This window comes from Sapajus apella, unplaced genomic scaffold (assembly GCF_009761245.1).
Source record: "Sapajus apella isolate SASKATOON/1434 unplaced genomic scaffold, GSC_monkey_1.0 scaffold159, whole genome shotgun sequence".
Lineage (NCBI taxonomy): Eukaryota > Metazoa > Chordata > Mammalia > Primates > Cebidae > Sapajus > Sapajus apella.
The window spans coordinates 157,885-181,818 of NW_022437099.1; the positions used below are offsets into that span (position 1 = coordinate 157,885).

The 23,934-nt window shown below is 47.4% G+C and overlaps 2 protein-coding genes and 1 non-coding gene across 12 annotated transcripts in view; 1 reads left to right on the plus strand and 2 right to left on the minus strand.

The window, feature by feature from the left end:
• Positions 1–3,052: 3,052 nt before the first annotated feature.
• Positions 3,053–13,736, plus strand: ZNF394 (zinc finger protein 394). Its single transcript, XM_032266460.1, has 3 exons — positions 3,053–3,772; positions 9,582–9,708; positions 12,339–13,736. Exons 1-3 carry the CDS (start codon positions 3,317–3,319, stop codon positions 13,439–13,441), a joined length of 1,686 nt encoding a protein of 561 aa, XP_032122351.1. The 5' UTR covers positions 3,053–3,316; the 3' UTR covers positions 13,442–13,736.
• A 5,462-nt stretch (positions 13,737–19,198) lies between these two features.
• ZNF789 (zinc finger protein 789) overlaps positions 19,199–23,934 on the minus strand; it is a 16,785-nt gene continuing 12,049 nt past the window's right edge. For 7 of the 10 annotated variants that reach the window (XM_032266433.1, XM_032266427.1, XM_032266426.1 and 4 more), the window contains 2 exons: positions 22,482–22,595; positions 19,199–20,316 (listed from right to left, as the gene is read on the minus strand). In XM_032266433.1, coding sequence (XP_032122324.1) covers positions 19,304–20,316; positions 22,482–22,595 — 1,127 coding nt within the window. In that variant the 3' untranslated portion in view covers positions 19,199–19,303. The other 3 variants (XM_032266434.1, XM_032266430.1, XM_032266435.1) reach the window with 2 other exon arrangements.
• LOC116542004 lies at positions 21,153–21,256 on the minus strand. The gene has a single exon (XR_004265036.1). It is a non-coding gene; the product is annotated as a U6 spliceosomal RNA (small nuclear RNA).

Sequence of the window (23,934 nt, forward strand, 5' to 3'; positions counted from 1 at the left end):
CGCTCTTGTTGCCCAGGCTGGAGTGCAATGGCGCGATCTCGGCTCACCGCAACCTCCGCCTCCTGGGTTCAGGCAATTCTCCTGCCTCAGCCTCCTGAGTAGCTGGGATTACAGGCATGCGCCACCATGCCCAGCTAATTTTTTGTATTTTTAGTAGAGACGGGGTTTCACCATGTTGACCAGGATGGTCTCGATCTCTTGACCTCGTGATCCACCCGCCTCGGCCTCCCAAAGTGCTGGGATTACAGGCTTGAGCCACCGCACCCGGCCTTCCTCCCCATTCTTATTCTGCATTCATACAGATATATGTCTATGTCTATATTTATGTATCTGATCTGACTAGATAGATGCCCTATATAGCACAAGGACACCTGGAGAGGCTTTTGTGAATATAAATGTGTAGTGACACTTTATCTTTCTCTTCTCTGCCCAAGTACGTCCAGTAATGCAAGACTACTTTCCAACAGTGGGCAAGTTTTCATGTCTTACTCCCAGGTGACATGCACATTTGCTCCCAGAGTAACAATACTTTTAATCCTCTCAGACTCATATGTTGAAGACTTCAGTAGGGTATCTCTCTTCACTTTGCCTGTGTTTCCTCCATCTTTCCCATTTTTAGGAATTCAAAGAATTAATCTGCTGGTGTGCAGAAATGCTCTAACAACCTAATTCAAAGGAAGGTCACACATGTTGCAAAAGTCAGAGGTCCCCAAGACCACCCTAAGGATTGATAATTGGCTAGAAGGTAACTGGGTGCAGTGGCTGGCACCTGTAATCCCAGCACTTTGGGAGGCCGAGGCAGGCGGATCACCTGAGGTCAGGAGTTCCAGACCAGCCTGACCAACATGGAGAAACCCTGTCTCTACTAAAATACAAAATTATCCTGGCATAGTGATGCATGCCTGTACTCCCAGCTACTCAGGAGGCTGAGGCAGGAGAATCGCTTGAACCCGGGAGGCAGAGGTTGTGGTGAGCCAAGATCGCACCATTGAGACTCAATCCATAGGAGATTTTTGTTTTTTTGAGATGGAGTTTCGCTCTTGTTGCCCAAGCTGGAGTGCAATGGCGTGATCTCGGCTCACTGCAACCTCCGCCTCCCGGGCTCAAGCGATTCTCCTGCCTCAGCCTCCCAAGTAGCTGGGATTACAGGCATGTGCCAACATGCCCAGCTAATTTTGTAGTTTTTGTAGAGATGGAGTTTCTCCATATTCGTCAGGCTAGTCTCAAACTTCTGACCCCAGGTGATTCCCCCACCTCAGCCTCCCCAAGTGCTGGATTCCAGGCGTGAGCCACCACGCCCAGCTCCATAGGAGATATTTTTATGTCTAGTTATTAAACGTGCCTGGATTGATAGTGTTTGGTTTGTTTGGGTGTGGGGTTGGGGATGGGAGGAATCTTTGCCTCCTAGTCGTGATCTTCAACCATTCCCATCTCTGGTTCCTACCCTGTCCCAAGACATCTCAACAAATCTTCTAACACGTATCTCCCCAAACCAGCAAAATATTAATGTGTTCCAAGACCCTTTTCTACGTGCCAAGTATTCAGGGGTAACCAAGACAGACAATAAAAATTTATTTTGAAAGAGCTTCTGTGTGATCTATTAAAAAGTCAACAATGTTAGAATAGTTTTTCTTTTTAAAAAATGTTTAGGCCTGGTGCAGTGGCTCATGCCTGTAATCCCAGCACTTTGGGAGGTGGAGGCGGGTGGATCATGAGGTCAGGAGATCAAGACCATCCTGGCCAACATGGAGAAACCACATCTCTACTAAAAAATACAAAATTAGCTAGGTGTGGAGTCACATTCCTGTTATCCCAGCTACTCAGGAGACTGAGGGAGGAGAATCGCTTGAACCTGGGAGGCAGAGGTTGCAGTGAGCCGAGATCCTGCCACTGCACTCAAGCCTGGCAACACAGTGAGACTGTCTCAAAAAAAAAATTTTTTTTTTAAATGCACAGTCTCACTATGTTGCACAGGCAGGTCTGGAACTCCTAGGCCCAAGCCATCCTCTCATTATATGCAAGTCACCGGCACCTTGACATCAAGCAAGACACTTTGTTTTAGAGACAGAGCCTTGTTCTGTCACCCAGGCTGGAGTGCAGTGGTGCAATCATAGCCCACTCTAGTCCTGAGCTCAAGCGATCCTCCCACCCCAGCCTCCTAAGTAACTGGGACTACAGGTACGAACCACCACGCCTGGCTAAGCTTTTTATATTTTGTAGAGATAGGGGTCTCCCTATGCTGCCCAGGCTGTCTCAAACTCCTGGCTTTAAGCAATCTTCCCTTCTTGGCCTCCCAATATGCTGGGATTACAGGCGGAAGCCACTACGCCAGGCCAGTGAGTTCCAGATCAGCCTGAGCAACATAGTGAGACTGTGTTTTCATACAAAATTTAAATTATTATTATTATTATTTTGAAAAGGAGCCTCTCGCTCTGTCATCAGGCTTGAGGGTAGCGGCGGGATCTCGGCTCACTGCAACCTCCGCCTCCCGGGTTCAAGCGATTCTCCTGCCTCAGCCTCCCGAGTAGCTATGACTACAGGTCTTAATTTCCTCTTCTCTGTTATGATCAAAGTCGTTCACGGCTGATGTACATGGAAGCACTTAGTTTTGTTTTTATTTGTTTGTTTCCAAGTTGGAAAAACCTTTTTCCAACCTGGACAACATAGTCAAGAAGGAGCAAACCCAAGGAACTCACCCGTCCCTAGAAAAAAATTAATAAAGCCGGGCGTGGTGGCGCGCACCTGTAGTCCTGGATAGTTGGGAGGTTGAGGCTGGAGAACTGCTTGAACCCGGGAGACAGAAGTTGCAGTGAGCGGAGATCGCGCGACTGCACTATAGCCTGGGCAATAAAGCGAGACTCTGTCTATTAAAAAAAGAAAAGAAAGGAAAAATTGTTTTTGTTTTCTCCAATACTGAAGGTTCCCACGCTTGCCGGCGTTCGGCCACCGGCTCGGACTCCAGTATTTCGCCGGGCAGCAGGAAAAGGCCAGGACCCACTGGGCCTGGCGGGACGAGGGCGGTAAACAAGTGAGATGCAGCTCACCCCATCGGACGCCTAGAGACCCCCCGGAAATGCAGGGAAGGACGCCGCAGGGAGTCGATGACGCACTTCCGGCATGGGATGTTATTTTTGGTTGCGGGACTAGGAGTCGTAGGCACTCAGCTGAAGAAAGGAGGAAGTGCGCGAGAGGCGCTTGGCGTGGTGGAGCCAAGTGTTTGGGATCAGAGGGTGGTGAGGGCCGGTGAGTTCCTTGGGTTTGCTCCTTCTTCACCTGAAAGGAAGACTCCAGGAAGGGCAGCACATGCCGGAGAAAGATGAGTTCCAGCTTGACCACCCAGAGGCGCTGCAGTGACGTGGAGTCGGGACCCTGGGTGATGGCTGGGAGGTCCAGGGACGCCGCGCCGTCCCAACGTGACGGACTTTTACCTGTGAAGGTGGAGGAAGACTCACCCGGAAGTTGGGAGCCCAGCTATCCCGGGACTTGGCCGGACCCCGAAACTTCTCGACAGCACTTTAGGCAGCTGCGTTACCAGGAGGTGGCGGGACCGGAAGAGGCGCTGAGCCGGCTCCGAGAACTCTGTCGTCGGTGGCTGAGGCCCGAGCTGCTCTCCAAGGAGCAAATCCTCGAGCTGCTGGTGTTGGAGCAGTTCCTCACCATCCTGCCTGAGGAGCTCCAGGCCTGGGTGCGAGAGCACTGCCCGGAGAGCGGGGAGGAGGCGGTGGCCGTGGTGCAGGCTCTGCAGCGAGCGCTCGATGGGACCTCACCCCAGGTGAGAAGTGAAAGGCCCTTTCTGGGGGTGGGAGTGTGGACATAGGCGTGTATGGAGAACATACACGTAGGCTAACATGGGGAAACCCCGTCTCTACTACAAATACAAAAAATTAGCTGGGTGTGGTGGCGGGCGCCTACTCGGGAGGCTGAGGCGAGAGCATTGTTTGAACCTGGGGGGCAGAGGTTGCAGTGAGCCGAGATCGCGCCACTGGACTCCAGCCTGGGCGACAAGAGCGCAACTCCGTCTCAAAAAAATAAAAGAAAGAAAAAGCACTGATCCAGGAGTTAGGAGATCCAGGTCCTAGGAACCATATCTACCCCTTCCAGCCATTACCTAGGCCTCTTGGGTCTCTGTTTCCTCCTCTGTAATCTGGTACAATTTAGATAACAACAGAAGGCAGCTCTGCCTTTGATTTCTGGTCCACTGCTGCATACCTGCGTACACCTTATTTACAGTGCTAGTTTTTTGGGGGGGTTTGCAGATATTAGAATAACAGAAGTGTGTGAGACCCTTCAGAAGGTTATGTTGAGAAGTAGAATAATATTCTGAGACTCTACATTAGTGGTTTTGAAATGTAATTTGGATGTACTGTTTATGAGATAGAGTTCACAGTCAGTGTGAAATGTTAATCTTTGTGTGTGTGTGTGTGTGTGTGTGTGTGTGTGTGTGTGCGCGCGCACGCGCGCATGCCTAGGCTGGAGTGCAATGGCGAGATCTCGGCTAACCACAGCCTCCGCCTCCCAGGGTCAGGTGATTCTCCTGCCTCAGCCTCCCGAGTAAGTGGGACTACAGGCATGCACCACCATGCGTGGCTAATTTTTTGTATTTTTAGTAGAGATGGGGTTTCACCATGTTGGCCAGGCTGGTCTCAAATTCCCGACCTCAGATGATCCACCTGCTTCAGCCTCCCAAAGTGCTGAGATTACAGGCATAAGCCACCATGCTTGGCGAAACGTTCATCTTAAAACATTTTCCAGACCAAAAAAAAAAAAATGAGCATTTCATATTTCAGCCACATGCAGGGCAGTTTGTCAAACTTGGCACCATTCATATTCGTGCCAGTTGCTTCTTTGTTGTAGGCGTGGAGGGGGGGCTGTACTGTGCATTGTAGGATGTGTGAGGCAGCATCCCTGACCTCTACCCACTAGATGCCAGTCACCTCACCCCCACTGCCACCATCACCCCTTGCGATAAGGAAAATGTCTTCAATATTGCCAGATGTCCCATGGGGTGCAAAGTCACCCCGGGTCTAGAACCACTGATCTAGTAGGGAATAGAATTTTGAAAGGTTTGATCCTGCATTTGTGTCTGTGTTTGAGTAGACACAGTCTTGTCCCTGCCTGAAAGCTCTGGGTCAGTCACCCTCCTTCCTTGTGGAGATGTAAGGCCTCTGGTCAAACTCTTCAAGTAGAATGCCATCCTGCTCATGTCAGTCTTCATTCACTTAATCTGCAAGTGTGTATCTCCCTTCCAGAGACTTCCTTTAGCTATAATTATAAACTAATTTGGCTGCCTGGCATTATTAAAAGCCCTGTTGCAAGAAGAAGGAATATTTGTAGAGGATCTCCTAAAGGATAGATGGTCCATCCTTCATTTCCTCTGAAAGTCTTGATATTTCCTTTTTCTTTTTTTTTTTTTTTTTTTGAGACAGTCTCGCTCTAATGCCCAGGCTGGAGTGCAATGGCACAGTCTTGGCTCACTGCAACCTCCACCCTCCCAGGTTTAAGTGATTCTCCTGCCTCAGTCTCTCAATTGAGTAGCTGAGATTACAGGCACCCACCACCACGCCCAGCTAATTTTTGTGTATTTTTAGTAGAGACGGGGTTCTACCATGTTGGTCAGGCTGGTCTCAAACCCCTGACCTCAGATGATCCGCCTGCCTCGGCCTCCCAAAGTGCTGGGATTACAGGCATAAGCCACTGAGCCCGGCAACATTTCTAAAATAAAAGGAGGTGGGCTTCGGAAGGGAAAGATAAAGTATCAGAATAACCTAGATTTTTTTCAACTTGTCTGTCTAAGGTCCCATTTTTGGTAAGTAGAGAACTAGAATTCAAAGCCAGGCGACTGGTTGTATAGTCTATGCACTTAACCCCAATGCCATACTACCTGACTAGGAAAAATGAGGGAAGCAACAATAATCTTCAGTCAGGGTTGTCTCTTGGTTTCCAACCTCCTCCTTGCTGTCACAGTCATCATCTAACTAGCAGCAGGAACACAATGTAACTTAAGCTAGAACTAAGGGAGATGTGGCATTAAGCCAGTTTTTTTTTTTTTTTTTTTTTTTTTTAAGACAGAGTCTTGCTCTTGTCATTTAGGCTGGAATGCAATGGCATGATCTCGGCTCACTGCAACTTCCACCTCCTAAGTTCAACTGCCTCAGCCTGCCTCAGCCTCCAGAGTAGCTGAGATTACAAGCGCCTGCCACCACGCCCACCTAATTTTTATATTTTCAGTAGAGACAGGGTTTCACTATGTTGGCCAAGCTGGTCTCAAACTCCTGACATCAGGTGATCCACCTGCCTCAGCTTCCCAAAGTGCTGGGATTATAGGCATGGGCCACAGCGCTTGGCCCGTGAAGCCAGTTTCTAAGGAGAGGTGCAAGTTGCTGAGGCCACTGGAAGCCCAAGGACAAGACCAGCGAACCTCATTCCCGTGCATCTGATATGTAGGGGTGAGTCCAGGAAGGTTTTCTGCACCTATTCCCACTTTCCTGGTCTCATGTCTCACACATTGTAGTCAGTGTTGAGTCTGTTCTGTGGATTTTAACATGATACATGCAAGAGATGGTGGACCATGGAACTTGCTGTTTGAGGGAGAGAGGGTGTCACTAAAAGATGTCTTTTTTATCTCAGCATAGGCTCAGAAAAAGAGTTGTTTTTGTTTTTGTTTTTTGTTTTTTTTGTTGAGATGGAATCTCACTTTTTTTGCCCAGGCTGGAGTGCAGTGGCACGATCTCGGCTCGCTGCAGCCTCCGCCTCCTGAGTTCAAGCTGTTCCTCTGCCTCAGCCTCCTAAGTAGCTGGGATTACAGGTGCCCACCACCCCGCCCAGCTAATTTTTGTACTTTTAGTAGAAATGGGGTTTTACCATGTTGGCCAGGCTGGTCTTGAACTCCTGACCTCAGGTGATCCACCCGCCTCAGCCTCTCAGAGTTCTGGGATTGTAGGCATGAGCCACCGCACCCAGCCAACAAAGTTTTTTATACTCACAGGTCCTAGAGACAGGAGGCAAGATGTGCCACAGCACACAGGGCAACATAGGGAAGCACCCGGCAGAAAGGACAAGAACCAGCGGAGAGCCGAAGCCTCAACTTTTATTGGCGTTTCCACAAGAAGGGCAGGCATGTGTAGCACTTCAGTATTGGATAGTTAGAATAATTTCAGTGCTCTGAGCCATAGGGGTGGTTGCTAATGGCCTGGCACCCGGCCCTGGGATGAAGGCAGTGGAGTATTGCCTCCTGGGGTGTAAGGGACAGATAGAAGCTGTAGCTAGGGCTCTGGATTGGTTAATTTGCACAGCACAGGTTTGCACAGAAGGCTGAACCCTTTGCTATCTTTAAGAATTGGCGGCTGGGCACCGGTGGCACATGCCTATAATCCCAACACTCTGGGAGGCCGAGGCGAGTGGATCACCTGAGGTCAGGAATTCGAGACTAGCTTGACCAACAAGATGAAACCCCGTCTCTACTAAAATACAAAAATTAGCCGGATGTGGTGGCAGGTGCCTATAGTCCAGCTACCCGGGAGGCTGAGACAGGAGAATCTCCTGAACCCAGGAGGCAAAGGTTGCAGTGAGCCAAGATCATGCCACTGCACTCCAGCCTGGGTGATGGAGTGAGACTGTGTCTCAAAAAAAAAAAAAAAAAGAATTGGCTAGCTTGGGAGTGGCAGTCTCTCCCTAGCCAGAAGGGTTTTTTTTTTTTTTTGAGATGGAGTCTCCCCCTGTTGCCCAGGCTGGAGTGCATTGGCACGATCTTGGCTCACTGCAACCTCCACCTCCTGGGTTCAAGCCATTCTCCTGCCTCCTATAGTTGCCGGTAGCTGGGGCTGTAGGCACATGCCACCATGCCCGGCTTATTTTTGTATTTTTAGTAGAGACAAGGTTTCACCATGTTTGTCAGGCTGGTCTTGAACTCCTGACCTCCCGATCTGCCTGCCTCCACATCCCAAAGTGCTGGTATTACAGGTGTGAGCCACAGCACCAGGCCATAAATGTTTTTAGGATGTTAAAACATAATAAGATGCAAGAAGTGAAATATACATATATATGTTTACACACACAATACAGTGAGTGAGAGAGTCCTGGAGTCTGTTTGTGACCCCCATTACTGGAACCTGGACAAACAAACATCTACCTTACCAGTTTTAGAACCTTCCCTTGTGGCCTTAACCTCTGAATGATCAACTCATATTTGAATAGCCATCTCAGGCCTAGTTCTGTGGCTCATGCCTGGAATCCCAGCACTTTGGGAAGCTGAGGCAGTGGATCACTTGAGCTCAGGAGTTTGAGACCAGCCTGGGAAACATGACGAAACTCTTGTCTCTATAGAAAAATACAAAAATTAGCTGGGTGTGGTGTTGTGCACCTGTAGTCTTAGCAATTGGGGAGGCTGAGGTAGGAGAATCTCTTGAATCCAGGAGGTGGAGGTTGCAGTGAGTCAGGATCATACCACTGCACTCCAGCCTAGGTGACAAAGTGAGACCCTGTCTCAAAAAATAAAAAATTGCTAAGACTACAGGAAAACAACACCACACCCAGCCATCCCGACGATCACCTAGTTGGACAATTATCTTATCATGAAGTGGTCAAAAGAAAGGAAAGGCATCTTACTGAGCATCTACAAGTGGGTGTAGTACCTTCATTTTTGAATATTTGTATCTGTTTTACACAAGAGGAAACAGTGTCACACAGAGCCAGCCTTGGACCTCTAGGCCTTCTGGTTATGAGTTTATTTTTATTGTTTATTGTTTTTTGAGATGGAGTTTCACTCCTGTTGCCCAAGCTGGAGTGCAGTGGCATGATCTTGGGTCACTGCAACCTCCGCCTCCCAGGTTCAAGCGATTCTCCTGCCTCAGCCTCCCGAGTAACTGGGACTATAGGCGCATGCCACCACACACAGCTAAGTTTTTGTACTTTTAGTAGAGATAGGGTTTCACCGTGTTGACCAGACTGGCCTCAAACTCCTGACCTCAGGTGATTCACCTGCCTCAGCCTCCAAAGTGCTGGGATTACAGGTGTCAGCCACCACACCCAGCCATGTTTACTTTTTTTTTTTTTTTTTGAGACGGAGTTTCGCTCTTGTTACCCAGGCTGGAGTGCAATGGCGCGATCTCGGCTCACCGCAACCTCCGCCTCCTGGGTTCAGGCAATTCTCCTGCCTCAGCCTCCTGAGTAGCTGGGACTACAGGCACGCGCCACCATGCCCAGCTAATGTTTTGTATTTTTAGTAGAGACAGGGTTTCACCATGTTGACCAGGATGGTCTCGATCTCTTGACCTCGTGATCCACCCGCCTCGGCCTCCCACAGTACTGGGATTACAGGCTTGAGCCACCGCGCCCGGCCCATGTTTACTTTTAATCTATGTCATATTTCCATACATCATAGTGATACAAGTTAAAGAAATATTTTACTCCTACTTACCCCCAAAATTAGTGTAAATAGTCCACAGAAAGGCTTTTCAGAATTACAAGAGAATGTCAGCCTCTATCTGATTTCTGCAAACTCCCTGGTCAGTACAAGACTCCAGAAGAAGAGTACTGTTTTACAAGGGCAGCAGGTGCTGAATGGGGCTCTTGTGTTGTTCCAGGGGATGATGACTTTTGAGGACGTGGCCATGTCTCTAACCTGGGAAGAGTGGGAGCGCCTGGACCCAGCACAGAAGGACTTCTACAGAGAGAGCGTGCAGAAGGATTCCGGGAGCACAGTCCCGCCGAGTGAGTGCTGTTGCTCTGCTGGTTTATAGCGCTAAGTGGTTTGTGAAGGGCTGGTTCACTACCATCCCTGAGCCGGTATGTCATTCCCAGACGGGCTGAGAGCCTTCAAGTGTCTTCTGTAGCCCAAGCAGGAGCCTCTGTACTGTTAGGTGCTAGATTCAGCTTTCCACTTTGGTTCATTTTTAATTTTTATACATACAGAAAACTATTTTTTAAAAAAATGATGGGCATTCCCTGTGTCCACCACCCGGCTTTAGCATTTCTTAATGCTTGGCCATATTGCCAAGGAAATAATATGTTACAGCTATAGGTGAGGCCCCCCACATACCCTCCCTGAAACCCTTCCCCTCTCTCCTCCTCCAGAGGTAGCCAGTATCCTGTCACGTTTATGACTTCCATGCATGTCTTATATTCTCTCTACATATACACGTAGCTCCATACTACAGATCATTACTGGATGGCTTTTCTTATTCAACATTACATTTTTGAGATTTACTCATGTTGATACATGGAGCTCTATTTTAACACCTCCATATTTCACTGTCCAGATACTCCAAAGTTCTATCCATTCTGTTGATGGTTATTTAGTTGTCTTAAGCTTTTCACCGTTACAGTGTTGCACTGAACATTCTTGTATATTCTTGCATATTTTTGTGTATTTGTTCATATTCTGGAGTTTCAGAAGAGAATGTGCCTGGAGACAGGCAGTAGTCCCCCTTCCTGGTTTTGCTTTCTGTGGTTTCACTTACCCATAGTATGCAGTACAATCAAGTATTTTAAGAGCGGGAGAGACCACATTCATGTGACTTTTATTACAGTATAGCATTTGTTTCTCGTTTTGGGGTTTTTTTGTTTGTTTGTTTTTTGGGGACTTTTTGACACAGAGTTTTACTTTTTTGGCCCAGAGGAGTGCAGTGGCATGGTCTCGGCTTACTGCAACCTCTGCCTCCTGGGTCAAGCATTTCTTCTGCCTCAGCCTCCTGAGTAGCTGGGATTACAGGCATGTGCCACCATGCTTAGCTAATTTTGTGTTTTTAATAGAGATGGGGTTTCACCATGTTGGCCAGGCTGGTCTTGAACTCTGACCTCAGGTGATCCACCCACCTTGGCATCCTGAAGTGCTGGGATTACAGGTATGAGCCACCACATCCAGCTAAGTATATTGTTACAGTTAGTAGTTACTATAAATCTCTTGATGTCCCTAATTTATGAATGAAACTTGATTACAGGGATGTATGTTTAGGAAAAAACATTTTATATATATAGGGTTTGGTACTATACACAATTTTACACATCACTGGTGGTCTTGGAGTGTGTCCCCCACAGAGAACAGGGAACTACTGTAAGTTCATCTTGCTCTCCAAAGAGCTCATAACTAATGTATATGCCACCAGCAGTATTGAGGATTTTTCTTTCTCCACATTCTTGTCAACATTTGCTGTTGGCCAGGTGCCGTGGTTCACACCTGTAATCCTAGCACTTTGGGGGGCCAAGATGGGAGGATTGTTTGAGGCCAGGAGCTCAAGACTAGCCTGGGCAACATAGAGAGACCCCATCTCTTTCTTAAAAATGTTTAATAAAAAAATACATTTCATGTTATCAGCTGATGGCATGACATCTTGACACAGTAGCCACAGTGTTCTTTTGCATGTGTTGGATTATGTCACTGCTCAGAGCCGGCAGTGGCTCCCCTTTCACACAAAGCGAGAGCCATCGGCCTGTGATGCCTGATGTGCCAAGGCCCTGGCACCCTGCCCACCCTTCCGTTCCTCTGCCCCTCTGCTCTGGCCACACTGCCTTACTGTTCCAAAACATGCCAAGCCCCCTGCCTCCTGGTCTTTTTGCTATATATGATCCCTCTGCCTGGCATGTTCTGCTCCAGCTCTGTAGGAAGCAAAGCTTCAGGACTTTGCTCAAATTGCTCCCTTCGGCCAGGTGTAGTGGCTCACACCCATAATCCCAGCACTTTGGGAGGCTAAGGTGGGTGAATCACTTGAGGTCAGGAGTTCAAAACCAGCCCAGCCAACATGGTGAAACCCCATCTCTACTAAAAATACAAAAATTAGGCCTGGTGATGGGCACCTATAATCCCAGCTACTTGGAAGCTTGAGGCAAGAGAATTGCTTGAACCCAGGAGGCTGAGGATGCAGTGAGCTAAGATCACGACATTACACTCCAGCCTGGGCAGCAAGAGTGAAACTCCATGTCAAAAAAATAAAATAGGCCGGTTGCAGTAGCTCACACCTGTAATCCCAACACTTTGGGAGGTCAGGAGTTCAAGACCAGCCTGCCAAGATGGTTAAAACCCCATCTCTACTAAAACTATAAAAATTAGCCAGGAGCAGTGGCAGGCTCCTGTAATCCCAACTACTCAGGAGGCTGAGGCTAGAGAATCACTTGAACCTGGGTGGCAGAGGTTGCAGTGGGTTGAGATTGTGCCACTGCACTCCAGTCTAGGCAACAGAGTGAGACTCCATCTCAAAAAAAAAAAAAAAAAAAAAAAGAAAGAAAATATAAGTAAATAAAATGAAGAGTAAAAAGGTTTTGAGTGTTTAACATTCTACCAGCACTTGCTTATTTCAGTTTTGCACAGGGATACAGTGGCAGCAATTTGTATTTTCATCCTTCAGGTTTGGAAAGCAGAACAGAGAACAAAGAGTTGATTCCAATGCAAGAAATTTTAGAAGAAGCAGAGCCACAGGAGCAACTACAAGAAGCATTCCAGGGGAAGCCCCCCCTGTTTTCTAAGTGTGGCCATACCCATGACAACAGGGTAGAAAAGCAGTCCAGAAACGCTTTGCCCCTGAAACTTGAAAATTCTCCTGAAGCGCAGGGACTCACTAGCATCTCAGATGTCAACAGGAATAGTTCCATGGAAGGGGAAGACTCTAAAAATAATGAATTGCAGAACAGTGCCAGATGTTCCAACCTTGTTCTATGTCAGCACATCCCGAAAGCAGAGAGGCCCATTGACGGTGAGGAACACGGGAACATGTGCAATCAGAGTTTCCATGTCATGACGTGGCACATGCTGAAACCTCACAAGTCTCACAGTGGAAACAGTTTCCATCATTCCAGCCTTTTCAAGACCCAGAGACAGCTCCATGAAGAAAGACCTTATAAATGTGATAACTGTGGGAAGAGTTTCAAACAACGCTCTGACCTCTTTAGACACCAGAGAATCCACACAGGTGAGAAGCCCTATGGCTGCCAAGAATGTGGGAAAAGCTTCAGCCAGAGCGCTGCCCTGACCAAGCACCAGAGGACACACACAGGCGAGAAGCCATACACCTGTCTGAAATGCGGGGAGCGCTTCCGGCAGAATTCACACCTAAATCGTCATCAAAGTACCCACAGTGGAGACAAACATTTTAAATGTGAGGAATGTGGGGAAACCTGCCATATTTCCAACCTTTTTAGACATCAGAGACTACATAAAGGAGAGAGACCCTATAAGTGTGCAGAATGTGAGAAGAGCTTCAAACAGCGCTCCGACCTCTTTAAACACCAGAGAATCCACACTGGGGAGAAGCCCTATGAATGTTCTGTCTGTGGGAAACGCTTCAATCAGAGTGCAACCCTTATTAAACACCAGAGAATTCACACTGGAGAAAAGCCTTACAAATGTCTTGAATGTGGAGAAAGATTTAGACAAAGTACACACCTTATCCGACACCAAAGAATTCATCAAGATAAAGTGCTGTTGGCTGGGCGTGGTGGCTCACGCCTGTAATCCCAGCACTTTGAGAAGCCAAGGCAGGTGGATCATTTGAGATCAAGAGTTCAAAACCAGCCTGGCCAACATGGTGAAACCTTGTCTCTACTAAAAATACAAAAATTAGTTGAGCGTGGTGGTGCGCACCTGTAATCCCAGCTACTCAGGAGACTGAGGCAGGAGAATCACTTGAATGCAGGAGGCAGAGGTTGCAGTGAGCCGAGATCACACCACTGCACTCCAGCCTGGGCAACAGAGTGGGATTCCATCTCAAAAAAATAAAGTGCTATCAGTTTGATATGTTTCTGTGTGACTTGGCCTGTTTCTTTGCTTGTCCAGAACGACATTCCTTGCCATTTTGGAGTATTTCAGTCAATTATGGATCTTCCTCAAGAATCTCATACAAGATAGGCTCAGTCTGACTTGAGTCTTATTACAGACTGATAATTTCAGTGAATGAGGAATGAGGAAGTAGGGGGGCCTTCTGAAATATGAGCTGGTGCTGGGTGAGAGACTTCTGATGTTAAGAGCGAGGCTGACATGTAACAGGCTTCTGTCCTTGTCATCTGCCGTTTTCCTACCTCTAGGTATTTATTTTTGAGACAGAGTCTTGTTGTGTCCCCCAGGCTGGAGCCCAGTGGTGCGATCATGGCTTACTGTGGCCTCAACCTCCTGGGCTCAAGCGATCCTCCTGAGTAGCTGGGACCACAGGCACACACCACCACACCCTACTATTTTTTTTTAAGAGATTGGGGTCTTGCTATGTTGCCTAGGCTGGGTTCGAACTCCTGGGCTCAAGGAATCCTCCTGCCTTGGCTGGAATTATAGGCGTGAGCCACCACACCCAGCCTACCTTTATTTACTTTTGAACCAAATCTTGCTCACTACAATTATTAATACTTCCCTAAGAATATATTTTAGTCATTTAAAATTTGCCTTTGTCCTTAGATGGCAGAGAGGATTTCAACTACTTCATAATTTCCAGAAGACCTGGGAAAGCTCAGTACACATAAGAGTCACTCTGCATTTTTCACTTTTCAGAAAACCTAATTTTGCATAGTCCCTCTTTCCCATTCTAGGAGCCTAAGAGTTCAGTTTGATAACTTGCTTTTTTTTTTTTGGTTGCGGCTGCTGTGTTGGTGAGACAGAGTCTCCCTCGGTTGCCCAGGCTGGAGTGCAATGGTGCAATCCTGGCCCACTGCAACCTCTGCCTCCTGGGTTCAAGCAATTCCTCTGGCTCAGCCTACAGAGTAGCTGGGACTACAGGCACACGCCACCATGCCTGGCTAATTGTTTGTATTTTAGTAGAGACAGGGTTTCACCATGTTGGGCAGGATGGTCTTGATCTCCTGACCTCAAGTGATCCGCCTGCCTTGGCCTCCCAAAGTGCTAGGATTACAGGTGTGAGCCACCGCGCCCAGCCTTAAGTTCCAAGCTTCTAATCATGGCTTGGTCTTTCCACTGACCAGCCCCTCAAGCTGAACCCATCGGGAATCCAAGAGTTGCCCTATTAGAACAAAGACATTCAGCACTCAGGAAATTCCAGTCAATTTAGTAGCTCTGTGTCAGGAACCAGTGTCAAAGACCAAATAAATAGAACAAAAGACGCTCTTAGCACCCTTAGCCTTCAGGAATTCTCTTAAGGATTTGGGGAGCTCTCTGCTAGTCACTGGGAATGAAGACCAAATATATATTTATCATGATAACACAAGGTTTATTATACAAAAATCTGAGTATTTCACGCAGAAATGAATAAAATAGACCATAAAACTCATCTCCAGCCGGGTGCGGTGGCTCACACCTATAATCCCAGCACTTTGGGAGGCTGAGGCGGGCGGATCACCTGAGGTGGGCAGATCACCTGAGGTTGGGAGTTTGAGACCAGCCTGACCAACATGGAGAAACCCCATCTCTACTAAAAATACAAAATTAGCCAGGTGTGGTGGCACATGCCTGTAATCCCAGCTACTCGGGGGGCTGACGCAGAAGAATCACTTGAACCTGGGAGGCAGAGGTTGCGGTTAGCTAACTGCTCTCCAGCCTGGGAAACAAGAGCAAGACTCCGTCTCAAAAAAACCTCATCTCCAGTAGAGCAAGTGTGCTTGTCCTTTCCAGGTCCTGTGAAAATGAAGGGAAGAGGGTATTGCCTAGCTCAAGTAGGGGCTCCCACTGTCACGGTCAGGAGACCACTATCTCCTTGATGCAGGTGAGCTGGGGCAGGTGTAATAGACAGAGGCCTCTGCTTAAAGGAATATCATCAGGAAGCAGCAGTCAGAGCACTAGTGGCCCCTGAAAAACACAGGGCAGAGTTCCGGGTCTAGTCTGGGTGGAGGTAATGGTGGCTTCTCTTGCTCTAGGAACTGTCTAGAAACTGAAGGGTCTCTGGCCTGGACAGGACCTTCATCTCCCTCTAAGGGTTTGGAGCCATGTCAGGATGGCTGCACTTCGAATGTCACTGCTGATTTTCTTTTTTTTTTTTTTTTTTTGAGACGGAGTTTCACTCATGTTACCCAGGCTGGAGTGCAATGGCGCGATCTCGGCTCACAGCAACCTCCGCCTCCTGGGTTCAGGCAATTCTCCTGCCTCAGCCTCCTGAGTAGCCGGGATTACAGGCACGTGCCACCATGCCCAGCTAATTTTTTTGTATTTTTAGTAGAGACGGGGTTTCACCATGTTGACCAGGATGGTCTCGATCTCTTGACCTCGTGATCCACCCGCCTCGGCCTACCAAAGTGCTGGGATTACAGGCTTGAGCCACCGCGCCCGGCCCACTGCTGATTTTCTATGGCTGAGCCTCTCTAGATCTGGCAGGTCCCTGTGGCCCAGTGAATTAGAAACAGTTCTCGACTGGGCACAGTGGCTCACTTCTGTAATCCCAGCACTTTGGGATGCTCAGGTGGGCAGATCACCTGAGGTCCAGAATTTGAGACCAGCCTGACCACCATGGAAAAACCCTATCTCTCCTAAAAATACAAAATTAGCCAGGCGTGGTGGCACATGCTTGCAATCCCAGCTACTCAGGAGACTGAGGCAGGAGAATTGCTTGAACCCAGGAGGCAGAGGTTGCGATGAACTGAGATAGTGCTATTTGCACTCAAGCCTGGGCAACAAGAGCGAAACTCCATTTCAAAAAAACAAAACAACAAAAAGAAAACCAGTTCTCTCCTGTTTGTACTTTCTTTAATCATGAGGATTAATCTGACTGACAAGTGCCTGAATGCCTGAACTGGTCATTGGAGAGAATTATAAATACAAACTATCTTTTTTTTTTGAGGGGGGAGACATTGTCTCACTCTGTTGCCCAGGCCAGTCTGATGCGCAGTGGTGCAATCTCAGTTCACTGCAACCTCCGCCTCCCGGGTTCAAGAGATTCTCCTGCCTCAGCCTCCTGAGTAGCTGGGATTTCAGGTGCCCGCCACTACACCTGGGTAATTTTTGTATTTTTAGTAAAAACAGGGTTTCACCATGTTGATCAGGATGGTCTCAAAGACCTGACCTCAGGTGATCCCAGTGACGTGAGCCACTGCACCGGCCCCTTTTTTTTTTTTTTTTTTTTTTAAAGGGTCTCACTTTGTTGCCCAGGTTGGAGTACAATGGTGTGATCTTGGCTTATTTGCAGCCTCAATTTCCTGGGCTTACGCAGTCCTTCCATCACAGCCTCCCAAGCAGTTGAGACTATAGGCACACACCACCACACCCAGCTAATTTTTGTATTTTAAAAGTAAAAGACGGGGTCTTAAAAAAAAAATAGTAAAAGAGGCTGGGCGCAGTGGTTCATGCCTGTAATCCCAGCACTTTGGGAGGCCGAGGTGGGCGGATCACAAGGTCAGGCATTCAAGACAAGCATGGCAAACATGGCAAAACCCCGTCTCTACTAAAAATACAAAAATTAGCCTGCTGTGGTGGCTGGCACCTGTAAGTCCCAGCTACTTGGGAGGCTGAGGCAGGAGAATCGCTTGAATCTGGGAGGTGGAGGTTGCAGTACGCTGAGATCACGCCACTGCACTCCAGCCTGGGTGACAGAGTGAGACTCTGTATCAAATCATTGTAAGTAGCTGGGACTGGTAAAAGAGACGAGGTTTCACCATGTTGGCCAGACTGGTCTCGAAATCCTGAGCTGAAGTGATCCGCCCACTTTGGCATCCCAAAGCATTGGGGATTACAGGCATGAGCTACTGCACCTGGCCTGAGAGCAATTTTCTTTCTTTTTTTTTTTTTTTTTTTGACAGAGTCTTACTCTGTCACCCAGGCTGGACTGCAGTGGCATGATCTCAGCTCACTGAAACCACCACCTCCCAGGTTCAAGTGATTCTCCTGTCTCAGCCTCCTGAGTAGCTGGAATTACAGGTGTCTGCCACCATGCCTGGCAAATTAGAGCACTTTTTAATACAGACATAGGATTATGTTTAGGGTATCAAAATAATTTGAAATGGATTTCTTATATTATCGAGTTTAGGGAGAATACACTCAGCTCAACTTAAACTGAATGTCAGAATGTGCTTAGAATAACTGTGGAAAGAGAAGAGACCATAATTGGTCTCAGAGACCATAATGGACACTTTTTGAATACAAGTAGTTTGTCTGGGAGAGATTGCAAAAGTCAGGGAAGATAGAAAAGACGGAGAAGGGAAGTAACCCAATGAGACACCTACTGGGGTGAATGCCTGTGTGCAATTCATGGGGAACCTCTGGAAACTGTAAAACATGCTTGAGTTTCCACACATGGGGAGATGGAGAATTTGGTGTTTATCCAATTCTCATCAGTGATTGGTTGATGGCTGCTCCCAGGATGTCTTATTACCCTGAAGGCCACAAGGTGTAGACACTGAGTCAGATGAAGCCCATAGAAGGTGTAAGGCCAGAGGGACTTCAGAAGGGCCTATAGCACCTACTACAAATGCTGACTTAAAAGTCTACCAGAATCTACTAACACATTCATTTTAGATAATAGGCAGCTTTGAGCTGTTCTTCACACCTCACTAGTTACTGATGAGTAGCCCTTAGTTTTTGTTAAGTCTATACATTAGCAGGTCATAGTTGTATGTAATACAGGAAAGGCATTCTTCAATTTTTTTTTTTTTTTTTTTTGAGACAGAGTCTCATTCTGTTGCCCAGGCTGGAATGCAATGGTGCTTTCTTGGCTCACTGCAACCTCTGCCTCCCGGGTTCAAGCGATTCTCCTGTCTCAGCCTCCCAAATAGCTGGAACTGCAGGCACGCCAGCATGGCTAATTTTTGTATTTTTAGTTGAGATGAGGTCTCACCATGTTGGGCAGGCCGGTCTTGAATTCCTGACCTCAAGTGATCCGCCAGCCTCCTGGGATTACAGGCATGAGCCACCACACCTGGCCCATTCTTCAATCCTTCATTCATTTACAACCCATGCAATGGTCCCCAGCCTAGTAACCACAGGGCAAAGCTTCTGTGGCTCCCTTCTGCCTTAACTAGACTGGAGGGAATGAGGGTACACAGCGTGCAAGAGAGTGGACACAACAGCCTAGCAACCTTTTCTCTTTTGAGACAGCCTCACTCTGTCACTGGAGCTGGAGTGGTGACAACACATCATGGCTCACTGCAACCTTGAACTCCTGGGCTAAAGCAATCCTCCCACCTCCACCTTATGACTAGCTGGGACTGGAGGTGTGAGCCACCACACCTGGCTTTTTAATTTTTTGTAGAGACGAGATCTCACTATATTGCCCAGGCTAAAATTTCCTTTTAAGCATTTCTTCACTACAGCAGAAGATTGGCTATAAAAAGAAGGCCTCCATAGAAAAACCCTTTTAGTTACATTTATTGCTTTTCATGAAAAAAATCAAGTGACACACACTTGAAGTAGAGGTTAAGTCCTAGTCCTTCAATGACTGCTTTCCAGTTAATATCACATGGATATGTGTCCTTTGTGAGTGCTCTGGTGCTTAATAAAGCTTGTGTGCCACTTGAAAGATTTTCCACATATAACACATGGGTAGGGTCGGTTTCCAGTGTGAATGACCTGATGTCGAAAAAGGTTCCTCTTAAAACTAAAGGTTTTCCCACATTCTCCACATTGAAAGAATTCCTCCTTTGTATGGATTCTTTGATGCTGAATGAGATCCACATTCCGACCAAAGGACTGTCCACATTCACTGCATTTATGGGTGTTCGGTTTGCTGTGAATCTGTTGATGACATAGAAGGGTTGAATGCCGGCCAAAGGCTTTTCCACACTCAAGGCATTTATGGGGTTTTTCTCCACTGTGGATCACCTGATGTCGAAGAAGGGTTGAATTCTGACTAAATGTTTTTTCACATTCATTACATTTGTAGGGTTTTTCTTTGGTATGAATCCTCTTATGTTCAACAAGATACGCGAGCTGCCGAAAACACTTTCCACAGTCATGACATCTGTATGGCTTGTTTTGCAAGTGACACTGTTTATGGACTGTAAGAGCTGACCGCTGTCTGAAGGCTTGTCCACATACCTTACACTCAAACGGGTTCTCTAAAAAGTGAATTCTTTGATGTTGATCAAACCATGCCTTACGCCTAATGACTTTTCCACATTCACTGCATTCATAAGACTTTGCTCTTGTGAGAATTTGCTTGTGCCCCAAAAGCAAAGATCTTTGATTGAAGGGTTTCCCATCCTCATCACAGCTGCCCTGCTTCCACCTTGTTTGCGTATTCTGATCTTGAATAAGGTTAAGGTTTTGAAGGAAGCCCCTGCTGTATTCATCGCCACTAGCAGGGAAACTCAGCCTGCAATTGTCCACAAATTCTTTACACTTATGTAACTTTTCTGAAAGTTTCTTGGCTGATTCCTGCATTACCACTGATATCTTATATGACTCTAAATCTTCAGAAAATTTCTGTCTTGGAGTTAGCTTTTTCATCTTGTGTCTGGCTTCAGAACCTAGACAAATAAGAAAAGATGTAAATGACCTATCCACCACAGAAGCAAAAAAGAAAGAGAAGCCAATGGTTAGGGGTCTAGGACAATCAAATGAAGCTAAGAAGTGATCTCTTGTTTGCATCGTTGGACTGAAGAAGCCAAAATTCTGAATTTCTTGTTTTTTTTTTTTTTTTTTTTTTTGGAGATGGAGTCTGGCTCTGTCACCCAGGCTGGAGGGCAGTGGCAGAATCTCAGGTCACTGCAACTTCCGCCTCCTGGGTTCAAGCGATTCCCCTGCCTCAGCCTCCCGAGTAGCTGGGATTACAGGCGCCTGCCACCACGCCCAGCTAATTACTGTATTTTTAGTAGAGACAGGGTTTCACCATGTTGGCCAGGCTGGTCTTGAACTCCTGACCTCAGGTGATCCACCCTCTTCAGCCTCCCAAAGTGCTGGGATTACAGGTGTGAGTCACCATACCCAGCCTGAAATTCTGAATTTCACTGGACTCTTCACTCTCATAACAAAAAGAGGTCTCAGCACCAACAAACTCACTAAAAGTGCACAGAAATGTGTGTGCCAGAGAACGTGACAGCAGAGCCCATCACTATTATTAGAAAAACAACTTATTCTAGGTAGTAGTGCCAAATAAAAGTCAGAGAGGTAGCATGTTATGCTTCAAGACACACTTTTTGAGACATGCTGAGGCTGGCATGCAGTGGCATGATCTCAGCTCACTGCAATCTCCACCTCCTAGGTTCAAGAGATTCTCGTACCTCAGCCTCCCGAGTAGCTGGGACTACGGGTGTGCACCACCACGCCTGGCTAGTTTTTGTATTTATTTTTTAACTCTTTTTTTTTTAATACGGAATGCTTCACGAATTTGCATGTCATCCTTGTACAGGGGCCATGCTAATCTTCTCTGTACCGTTGTTTTAGTACATGTGCTGCCGAAGCGAGCACTAGTTTTTGTGTTTTTAGTAGGGATGGGGTTTCACCATGTTGGCCAGGCTGATCTTAAATTCCCGGCCTCAACCAATCCGCCTGTCTCAGCCTCCCAAAAGTGCCGGGATTACAGGCATGAGCCACCATACCCGGCCTAGATACATGTTTTTAATAACTCTAGGTGAAGCATCCACTTAAAAATGGAGAAAGCGTAGGACAGAACAGAAAAGGAACCAGAGGGAAGTAGGGACAAAAGCCAACTGACTAGAGCAGTGGGTCTCCAGTAGGGGTGAACAGGGTTGGGACAATGGAGACATTTCTAGCTGTCACACCTGGGGAGGTTCAACTGGCGTCTACAGGATGCAGGCCAGGGGTGCTACTCAACATCCTAGAATGCACAGGATATACCCCATCCCGCCCCCAAATAATTCATCAGCACAAAATATCAGTAGTACCAAGGAGAGAAACCTTGGATGTGAAAAACAGTAGCAGCTGCATCAGGACACAGTAAGTAGAAAAATGCAGATATGTCAAGAAATATGAAAACAAAACAAAGCAAGGGAACAATAGGCAGCACAGAGAAAGGACAAGTAATGAGGGTAGAATCAAGGGGCCTCTAGAGTGCCCTGAGAGTTGTCACTTTAGAAAACACTAGAGCAGCTGTATCAAAGCACTTTTTCCTACAGGAGAGAATGAGCGTTCCAGACTTGAAATCAAAGCCCACTGTCCACCTCCCAACTGTATGAGATTTCTTCTTTTTTTGAGAGTCTTGCTGTCACTCAGGCTGGAGTAGTCATGTAACTCTCAGCTCACTGCAACCTCTGCCTCCCAGACTCAAGCAGTCCTTGCACCTCAGCCTCCAGAGTAGCTGGGACTACAGGCACGCGCCACCACGCCCAGCTTAAATTTGTATTTTTTGTAGAGACGGGGTTTCACCATGTCACCCAGGCTGATCCTGAATTCCTGGGCTCAAGTGATGCACCTACCTCTGCCTCCCAAAGTGCTGGGATTGCTGGCATGAGCCGCCATACCAGGCCTGTGTGAGATTTCTTAATCTTTTAGTTTCTTCATCTGGGAAATGGGGACGCTGATCTCCTCCCACTTCACAGGGCAGGAGGGATGAAGAAGTGGGATAATATATGCCCAGCACCTGGCTCAGCATCTGGCACCCAGAAGGGGCTTGACTAACGTGACTTCTCTTCCTCTTCCTGATGCCACTCGCCTGGGTCTCTTCCTCACCCACCTGGGCAAGCACTACCGGAAGCCTTCCTATTCCCAGCTCTCGGTAGATCCAGGATCCACTGCTCGTCCCAGTTCTCCAGCTGACAGATCACCTCAGGTTTGGGGAACTGAAATCCTACTCATGGGGAAGTAAATGGGATGTGGCCGTTAGTGAGTTACAGAGACATGACCTGGGGCTCAGTGGCAAACAGAGATAAGGACAATAATCAAAAGGGCTGGTGACAATAGAGATTGGCACAATCTTTGTAAATATCTGGCAGTCTTTATTGAAAGCCTGAACAATGTTCATACCTTTGGCTGTGGTCATTTCACTCTTAGAAATACAGCCTAAAGTACAATTGCAACCAAGATGAATGTGCCAGAGACGTTCAGCACAGTGGTACTGCAGTGTCAAACTGGAAATAAACTGAATATCAACAGGAAACACTTAACTGTAGCACATTATTGTGATGAAAGCAAAAGTATCAGGCAGATATTAAAAATCCTTGTATTCAATTATTTATTTATTTACTTTTGCGATGGAGTCTTGCTCTGTCACCCAGGCTGGAGTGACAATCTTGGCTCACTGCAACCTCCACCTCCCAGGTTCATGCAATTCTCCTGCCTCAGCCTCCCAAGTAGCTGGAACTACAGGCGCACGCCACCACACCCAGCTGATTTTTGTATTTTTAGTAGAGATAGGGTTTCACCATGTTGGCCAGGCTGGTCTTGAACTCTGACCTCAGGTGATCCACCTGCCTCAGGCTCCCAAAGTGCTGGGACTGTATACAGGTGTGAGCCACTGTACCTGGCCAACTATTTGTTTTTTTTTTGTGTTTTTTGGTTTTCTTTTTGAGACAGAGTCTCACTCTGTCACCCAGGCTGGAGTGCAGTGGCACAATCTTGGCTCACCGCAGCCTCTGCCTCCGGGGTTCAAGCAGTTCTCTAGCCTCAACCTCCCAAGGAGCTGGGATTACAGGCGCCCATCACCCCACCTGGCTAATTTTTCTATTTTTAGTAGAGATAGGGTTTCACCATGCTGGCCAGGCTGGTCTCAAACTTCTGACCTCAGGTGATCAACCCACCTTGGCCCCTCAAAGTGCTGGGATCACAGGCATGAGCCACTGTGCACAGCCCACTATGTATTAAAATAGAAAAATACTGCCTATATATTTTAAAGCAGAATACAAAACTCGTATAGCATGATCCAAATTTTGTTTTAAAAAGCTGGCCGGGCGCGGTGGCTCAAGCCTGTAATCCCAGCACTTTGGGAGGCCGAGGCGGGTGGATCATGAGGTCAAGAGATCGAGACCATCCTGGTCAACATGGTGAAATCCCGTCTCTACTAAAACTACAAAAAATTAGCTGGGCATGGTGGCGTGTGTCTGTAGTCCCAGCTACTCAGGAGGCTGAGGCAGGAGAATTGCCTGAACCCAGGAGGTGGAGGTTGCGGTGAGCCAAGATTGCGCCATTGC